The sequence below is a fragment of the Oncorhynchus mykiss genome, chromosome 18, assembly GCF_013265735.2.
Source record: "Oncorhynchus mykiss isolate Arlee chromosome 18, USDA_OmykA_1.1, whole genome shotgun sequence".
Lineage (NCBI taxonomy): Eukaryota > Metazoa > Chordata > Actinopteri > Salmoniformes > Salmonidae > Oncorhynchus > Oncorhynchus mykiss.
This window is the reverse complement of record NC_048582.1, coordinates 61,984,011-61,992,915: the sequence shown is the minus strand read 5'-3', so window position 1 is coordinate 61,992,915 and position 8,905 is coordinate 61,984,011. Positions and strand designations below refer to the sequence as shown.

At 43.1% G+C, this 8,905-nt stretch overlaps 1 protein-coding gene across 3 annotated transcripts in view; it reads right to left on the bottom strand.

Annotated features, from left to right (window-relative positions):
* Positions 1 to 1,118: 1,118 nt before the first annotated feature.
* Positions 1,119 to 8,905, bottom strand: part of recql4 (RecQ helicase-like 4) — a 23,892-nt gene continuing 16,105 nt past the window's right edge. For 2 of the 3 annotated variants that reach the window (XM_036953460.1, XM_036953461.1), the window contains exons 16-25: positions 8,533 to 8,731; positions 7,506 to 7,783; positions 7,091 to 7,228; positions 6,548 to 6,893; positions 6,196 to 6,325; positions 4,147 to 4,313; positions 3,800 to 3,962; positions 3,198 to 3,372; positions 2,711 to 2,819; positions 1,119 to 1,427 (exon numbers count right to left, since the gene is read on the bottom strand). In XM_036953460.1, the coding sequence (XP_036809355.1) occupies positions 1,306 to 1,427; positions 2,711 to 2,819; positions 3,198 to 3,372; positions 3,800 to 3,962; positions 4,147 to 4,313; positions 6,196 to 6,325; positions 6,548 to 6,893; positions 7,091 to 7,228; positions 7,506 to 7,783; positions 8,533 to 8,731 (1,827 nt within the window). In that variant the 3' untranslated portion in view covers positions 1,119 to 1,305. Of the gene's footprint in view, positions 1,428 to 2,710; positions 2,820 to 3,197; positions 3,373 to 3,799; positions 3,963 to 4,146; positions 4,314 to 6,195; positions 6,326 to 6,547; positions 6,894 to 7,090; positions 7,229 to 7,505; positions 7,784 to 8,532; positions 8,732 to 8,905 lie in introns of those variants that run through there. The other variant, XM_036953462.1, reaches the window with a different exon arrangement.

Genomic DNA, 8,905 nt, shown 5'->3' with positions numbered 1-8,905 from the left:
GAGCAGAATTACTGTTTTAACCCAAAGAGCCACAAAATCCCTAGTTTGAAAGAGACTGTTTTCTGGAAAGTGTGCTGAGCCATTGTCTTGCATGTCAACATTTCCCCCCACGTGGGCCAACCCCCTACGCATGGGTGGGCAACTCCAGTCCTCCGGGGCCTGATTGGTGTCACACTTTTTCTCCATCCCTAGCAAACACAGCTGATTATTCACATTGCAATCTAAACTGAATATCATGACTGGGTGATTATTGGAGTCAGGTGTGTTAGCTGGGGCAAAACTGACACCAATCAGGCCCATGAGGACTGGAATTACCCACCCCTGGTCTAGAGGATCACCGTTGACCTGTAATCAAAGATACTATACAGTGAATCTGTGACCTGTCAGCCTTAAAATTATAACATCCCGCTATCAAAGAACAGTCATCTGATAAAATGGTTTTTATAACATCTTAAAAAATGACATTATTATAATACACATTTTGCCACGACAATTCCCATAGACAAAATTATAATTTCCTATTTCTAATGTATTGTTTCACAGATAACCCTCTCCCATACAACAAAGTTGCCAGGAACTGCAAGCATATGAACATAGCTCTCCATACAGTGAATGCATGCTACCTGACAAAGTTCACAGTCGACAAAGAGATAAGGTTTATTATCTTGAGTTATAAAAGAAAGAAATACAGCTGTACAACTTCTCAAAAAGTTATTTTTTTCAGATAAAATAAACACACATTGAGAAACAGACACCTCACAAGTCCTCAACTGGCAGCTTCATTAAATAGTACCCGCAAAACACCAGTCTCAATGTCAACAGTGAAAAGGTGACTCCGGGACGCTGGCCTTCTAGGCAGAGTTGCAAAGAAAAAGCCATATCTCAGACTGGCCAATAAAAATAAAAGATTAAGATGGGCAAAAGAACACAGGCACTGGACAGAGGAACTCTGCCTAGAACTCTGTGACCCCAAACTTTTGAACGGTAGTGTAGCTACTATAATAATGCAATGCACTTGACCCATACTGTAAAACTCAGTGAACCATTGACCGAGAACCTTTTTCAACCTTCAAAGTGTTCTGAGCATACACAAGTTTCAATAACGTCAAGCCCTTACATTTCGTACAAAATACATTTTATTAAATTGGCATACAAAGAACATTACATGAAATGTACAGTACACCAAACAAACATGAAAAAAATACAGAAAAAATGTTAATGGTTGCAGCCGAGGTAAGATTTATTTTTATATATATTTTTTTTAACATTTACTTTTTTTATTTTTTAGATAGAGTAGGTATTTCATCACTTGAATCGAATGATCTCCTGAATAGCAAAGCGGATGATTTCATTAAAGTCAAATTGGATGTATTTTCTCCAGTATCTCTTGTCCCTGCCGAAGGTCTGAGCTGGGTAACATGGACTCCCTGAAAACAAAAAGACAGAGGGCGTTCCAGTTGACTTACTGACACCATAGAGGGCGTTCCAGTTGACTTACTGACACCATAGAGGGCGTTCCAGTTGACTTACTGACACCATAGAGGGCATTCCAGTTGACTTACTGACACCATAGAGGGCGTTCCAGTTGACTTACTGACACCATAGAGGGCGTTCCAGTTGACTTACTGACACCATAGAGGGCGTTCCAGTTGACTTACTGACACCATAGAGGGCGTTCCAGTTGACTTACTGACACCATAGAGGGCGTTCCAGTTGACTTACTAAAGCGGCTTTCCAAAAACAAGTCTTATTTCAACTTGGCAGTGTCAATATAGCAGCCATTGTTTATAGGTTTCAGTGACCAGCTGGGGGAAGATATGGCAGCACCCTCCTCAGGGGACAGCTACACAGTGTAAAGCCCATTAGTACACACCTGGGCCCACTGATTGGTTTGGCGTCTCCCTCTATATAGGTGTGCCAGGAGATGTGCTCGGTGGGATTGGAAGCAGACGTCAGACTTTCATACCTCAGAGAAAGCTTCTTCATCTGACGCACCTTGGCTCTATGTTAAACAAGGCAGGCTATAGATCGAGGGAAGCGTTCGCCCTGTAAATATGACGTGTAGATGATAGTCTAAAGACAAGGGGAGCCGCTTGGTGTTTTTTGGCCACGGCCGTTTAGTTTGCTGCTGATTGTTTAGAGACAATCCGAAAGAAAAGGAACCACAACCACTGCCTCCGGTCTGTTCATTTCTCTCACCTTTTAAGGTGTTTCAGACTAGCTGATCCGTCACACAAAATAAACTTTTATCTACCCCACCTCTGTATCACACCCTCACACTGAAAACACATGTCTACAATCAATAGGTTAGACAGAGAGCCTACACTATTGTAGTGTAGCTATGAGTCAAGGCCACAAAGTTGGTTCCAGTTTCAGTCACGTCTTTGGCCATGTTTGAGTGGGTCAAGCAAAAACACTAAATGAATGAACCTCCTGCAATGGCTTCAGGGTGCAGTTGGTGCAGTGGACTGCATCAAAAACTGCATGACCTTACATCATGTAGGCTCAAGTTGGACAATGTAACACAAATTGAAAATCAATGATCATCACTGACTGCATAAAACTGACTGGCACGACTGAGCCCATACAGTTCAGACACATGGCACTAAACAAGCCACCCCCCCCCCTAGTGACAAGGAGCCAGCATACTGTACCATTAGACACTGAAGTAGTTCTGGATGTTTGCAAAAAAAAAGAAAGGAAAACTCACCAATTCCAAAGAATATTCTAGCGACGGCTCTGCCAGAGAACTTCTCATCACTGCGGTTGCCCAGGAAACTCTGAATATCTGCTCTGATCTGACCCTCGAAGTCCTTCATCTGAAGACCAACAAAAGCCATCAGAATCACCTTTATTGGCATAGTACATTTACCAGGCAGGAGTCTGACCTGGTGAAATGGTGCTGACAACAATAAACAGAATTTAGACAAAATCATTTACACAATCCACATGCAGTAAAAACAGAACAATTACATGTAAAAAAAAGTATTGTTTAAACTTCAAGGACATTCAATATAAAGTAGAAATATTGTAAACTCACTACATTACTCTAAATGGAAAAGTCCTGTTCTTACCAGATTCAGCTCTATTAGGTCATTCATTATACAGGTACTTTATTACATTTAGAACTCGCTAAAGGCATTAGCTTCACTTACACTTGGTAAAAAACCTTCAGGGAATTTTAAGGACAGACGAACCTTGCATTTCAACAACAGCTCCTCCTCGTCCTCGCCATCCTTCTCCTCCTGGAACTTCCTGCTCAGGTCCAGTTCTCTCCTCTTATCAAAGTAATCCCCCAGAAGCCCTTTCAGCTTCAGGCTTCTGCTCTCGTCCAGCTTGTCCGTACAGAAACTGCAGCTCTTGAATGCAACGCTGCAGAAAGACATAGTGTGGCAGAACTCAATGCAGGCAGAGACCTTTCCAAGTTAAGGCTAATACACACAACGTGTATAAATATCAATGTCTTAAACATACTTCAAGCACCATTGTGTTAACAGCTCCAATAACAGCCCTACAAAGCCATGAAAATCAGGTAAACAGGATGTGTCTACGGTCACATTTGTTGCTATAATACTGGTGTAGTGCAACCTAGTGTTGGTACGAGTTCTGAATACTGGTGTAGTGCAACCTAGTGTTGGTACGAGTTCTGAATACTGGTGTAGTGCAACCTAGTGTTGGTACGAGTTCTGAATACTGGTGTAGTGCAACCTAGTGTTGGTACGAGTTCTGAATACTGGTGTAGTGCAACCTAGTGTTGGTACGAGTTCTGAATACTGGTGTAGTGTAGGTTGGTGCTGACCTGCGGAAGGCCTTGAAGCAGGCTTTGAGCTGGTACAGTTTGGTCCTCTCCTGGGCCACCACCCTGCCATGCAGGAACTCACACACCCGGTCCATCTCATCCGGGGTCAAATCACCGTAGGAACGGAAGTAGAAGGACAGGTTGGAGAACTCCACCAAGACTCCTGGAGAAGACAGGAGATGTATGATATGGAGATATAAATAATTATACTTTTCCACTCTTTTATCCAAATGTAACACTCACACAGACACTTTAAATTCTGTAGGAAATAATATTATATTTGTAATCATACCATCTTTGACTATGCTCCACTGTAGTTTGCATTTTTTAACTATAAAAACACACACCTCTGTTTGTGGCCCACTGTAGTTGTCTGAGGCCTCTCTTCACCAGACCCAGCTGCCAGCCCATAGTGTCTGCCACCTCCACCACATCAAAGTCGACCGAATCACAGGTCTCCACTCGCTCCCCTGCCAGCCGTTTCCGGGCTAACACTACGGCAACAGGTGGGCAGCTGCCAATCAGACGGCACATATCCATCATCACCATGCAGATTCCACCCCTCAACATACAGTACCAGTCAAAAGTTTGGACACACCTACTCATTCAAGGGTTTTTCTTTATTTGGACTTTTCTACATTATAGAATAAAGACATGAAAACTATGAAATAACACATATGGAATCATGTAGTAACCCAAAAAAAGAGTTAGATTTTAGAGTCTTCACAGTAGCCACCCATTGTCTTGATAAAAGCTTTGCACACTCTTGGCATTCTCTCAACCATCTTCATGAGGTAGTCACCTGGAATCCATTTCAATTAACAGGTGTGCCTTGTTAAAAGATCATTTGTGGGATTTATTTCCTTCCTAATTAGTTTGAACCAATCAGTTGTGTTGTGACAAGGTAAGGGGGGGTCTATACAGAAGATGGCCCTATTTGGTAAAATACCAAGTCCATATTATGGCAAGAACAGCTCAAATAAGCAAAGCGAAACGACAGCCCATCATTACTTTAAGACATGAAGGTCAGTCAATCCAGAACATTTCAAGAACTTTGAAAGTTTCTTCAAGTGCTGTCGTAAAAACCATCAAGCGCTATGATGAAACGGGCTCTTACAAGGACCGCCACAGGAAAGGAAGACCCAGAGTTCTCCTCTGCAGCAGAGAAGTTCATTAGAGTTACCAGCCTCAAATTGCAGTTCAAATAAATGCTTCACAGTTCAAGTAACAGACACATCAACTGTTCAGAGGAGACTGGGTGAATCAGGCCTTCATGGCCGAAATGCTGCAAAGAAAGCACTACTAAAGGAGACCAATAAGAAGAGACTTGGTTGGGCCAAGAAACACGAGCAATGGACAATGGATTTCCAGTGGAAATCTGTCCTTTGGTCTGATGAGTCAAAATTTGAGTTGGTTCCAACTGCCGTCTTTGTCAGACGCTGAGTAGGAGAATGGATGTTCTCTGCATGAGTGGTTCCCACTGTGAAGCATGCAGGTGGTGGTGTGATGGTGCTTTGCTGGTGAGGTTGTTAGTGATTTATTTAGAATTCAAGGCACACTTAACCAGCATGGCTACCACAGCATTCTGCAGCGATACACCATCCCATCTGGTTTGAGTTTAGTGGGACTATCATTTGTTTTTCAACAGGACAATGAGCCAAAACACCTCCAGGCTGTGTAAGGGTTATTTGACCAAGAAGTAGTGGAGTGCTGCATCAGATGACCTGACCTCCACAATCACCTGACCTCAAACCAATTGAGATGGTTTGGGATGAGTTGGACTGCAGAGTGAAGGAAAAGCAGCCAACAAGTGTTCAGCATATGTGGGAACTCCTTTAAAACTGTTGGAAAATCATTCCAGATGAAGCTGGTTGAGGGAATGCCAAGAGTGTGCAAAGCTGTCATCTAGGCAAAGGGTGGCTACTTTGAAGAATATAAAATCTAAAAATATACATTTTGTTTTGTTTAACACTTTTTTGGTTACTACATGATTCCATATGTGTTATTTCATAGTTTTGATGTCTTCACTATCATTCTACAAAATAAATAAAAACTCTTGAATGAGTAGGTGTGTCCAAACTTTTGACTGGTACTGTAAACATGACTTACCTACACAAAAACAGTTTAAGCACATTGTAAACATTAGTCATCTATTGCCTGTACATGAAAACACCAAACCGCTCACATGTCCCGCTGCCTTTACTGGACCAAAATAACATCACGAGTATGAAATACACACCTACATATAAAAAAAACAACCCAGCAAACAAGACTTTGTATGGTACAGCTAAACGGTCTACTGTAACAGACTGGCCAGGTGTTGAGTGACTGTGCAGAACTCCATTGCAAAACTTCTAAACACGTTTTTCTATGACCCTGGTTTTGTGATGTCCTACATTTTGGTGAGTTTGCGGAGTTGATGCGGGCCGTTGTAACAGACCATCTTACAGTTGGAGAGGGTGGGGTGGAGCAGCTCTACCCACTGCTGAGGGTGCAGCTCCAGATAGCACAGCAGAGTCTCCAAACCTGACAGACACAGTGATAGAACTTCAATCATTTTAAGTCTATTGTGTAATACAGTCTGATATCTGAAGAAAAGGCGGGAGACTCACTGGTCTTGACAAAGAAAAGCTGAATTAAAAGTGGGATATCATTCTAATTATTTATTTATGGGTTTCTGATCCTTGAGTCAACTATACAAGCAAAAATATTTCACCTGTCTTGTGTTCAGTATAGTGAGGTACCTACCTTCCTCAGTGATGTCCAGGGCTTCCACAGTGTCCTGCATAGATATGGCCCTCTCATGGGTGTGACACACCCTAGTCGTGGGCCAATCATCACCTCCCCCTGTCTGCTCCTCCTCTTCATGTTCGCCTCTCTGGGGAAATGGAACACTTGACTCTGATGGGTGTTTCTGCTCCCCGTCCAGTGGTTGAAAAGTTGATACATCCTCAGTAGGAACTTTGGCCTGTTCCAACTGCTCGACGGGGGTGTTCTGACCAGTCTCTGTTGTGTGTTCCGGTGTTTCAACTGGGTTCTCATCACAGGTGTCCATCAGTTCCATCATCTCAGAGTCATCAACCTCCTCCTGAGTCTAAGACATGGTTAGAATAAAAATAAAAAATGTAAATACTGTTTGGTTTGTGCCTGATACATCTTGTTTAAAAAAAAACATAATCCTAAACATTAAATTGGGGTTCACATAATGGTCATAGGCTGTTAATGTGTGATGATTGTAGACCTGAGAGAAGGGAAGAAAAAAAGTTGAATATGTAAGTATACCAACATTACCCTGGCTAGGTCCTGCTGGTTCTGGTGGATCTGTCTGCACCTGCAGGGAGGAAACACCTTCTGCACTATCTTCTTCACAGTATAGTAATCCACCGTATTGGCATAGATGTGCCTCCGCAACTCATGCAGGTCTCCTCCCTACAACACCACCAGGCAAGAACGTAGGATTAATCAACATAATGAGCATACACACATGTCTTGGCACTCTATTGAATAATAGATTTATTTGTGAATAACCTAATAATTTGAAGAAAAGTATTGTAGCACAGCCCCTGTACACTACTCACCAAATATCAATTCATCACTTAACTATTACTTACTAGACATTGTCATCAAAACACATTTGAATTTGGATGAAAAGTAAATAAACACTATGAAATAAATAACGACTGAAAAAGGTGAGAGGAGACAGAACCTCAGGATCCAGGAAGAGATGACAGTGGGCCGGTTCCCCATCTCTCCCTGCCCTCCCGATCTCCTGCACGTAGCTCTCAAAGCTCTTGGGCATGTTGTAGTGCACGATTCCGCGCACGTCCGACTTGTCCAGGCCCATGCCGAAGGCTACCGTGGCGACCACCACTCGCAGCTCACCACACATGAAGTTGTTCTGGACGCGACGGCGCTCGGAGGACGACATGCCGGCATGGTAGGACTCAGCCATCCACTTCAGAGGCTTACGGATCTTCTTCCTGGCTGAGGGCAAACAGCAGAGAGAGGTGTCAGGGCCCATAGTCACAGAGCATCTCTGAGTAGCAATGCTGATCTAGCATATCTATATAATCTGATTCAATATGATCTAAAAGGGAAAACTGATCCTAGCACTTTGATGAGACTTTTTGACAACGGCATCAGAGCAATGCAAATTGTCCAGTTTCCAAAATTCCTATTCTCCATTGTCATTAATGTATGATTCAAGACAGGATTCAGCCCTTTACCTAGACTTCTGTGAATATCAACATCCCAATAAAATATTTAAGCAATAAGGCACAAGGGGGTGGTAGCCTAGTGGTTAGAGTGTTGGGCCATTAACTGAAAGGTTGCTGGATCAAATCCCGAGCTGACAAGGTAAAGATCTGTCGTTCTGCTCCTGAACAAGGCAGTTAACCCACTGGCGGTCATTGTAAATAAGAATTTGTTCTTAACTGCCTGGCCTAGTTAAATAAAGGTTAAATATAAAAACAATCTACCACGGCTAAGGGCTGTTCTTAGACACAACACATCGGAGTATATTGACCATGAATCCCCCGAGGTGCCTTATTGCTATTATAAACTGGTTATCAACGGAATTAGAGCAGTAAAAATAAATGTTTTGTCATTCCCGTGATATACTGTCTGATATACCACGGCTGTCAGGCAATCAGCAATCAGGGCTCTAACCACCCAGTTGATAAATATAACATCCCGATCAACCCAGCTCCAGCCAAACCCAGACAGACAGGTACCCAAAGCTTTCTTCTTCTTCCCTACAGGGTTGTCATCTGCCTCCTGACTAGCTGTACGGTTAGACTCCTTCAACAGCACCCCCTGCAGGCAGGTCCTGAGCAGGGCAGATATACGGGTCGTCTCCTCTCTCCTGGTGCAGTAGATGATGACGGACTCCAGAGACCCGAACCGCTCTCCCTTCAGCAGACACACCAGGGCCTGGACAGGAGACACAGCATCAGACCTGGGTTCAAATTCCATTTGTTTGCTTTCAAATACTTTAGCTGTGCTTGATTGGGCTTTCCTGGCACAATGCAACCAATGAAATTTGATTCAATTGCAAACTCCATTGTTTGTGCGCGTCGTTGGCATGTACCCTACCTGGTCCTGTGG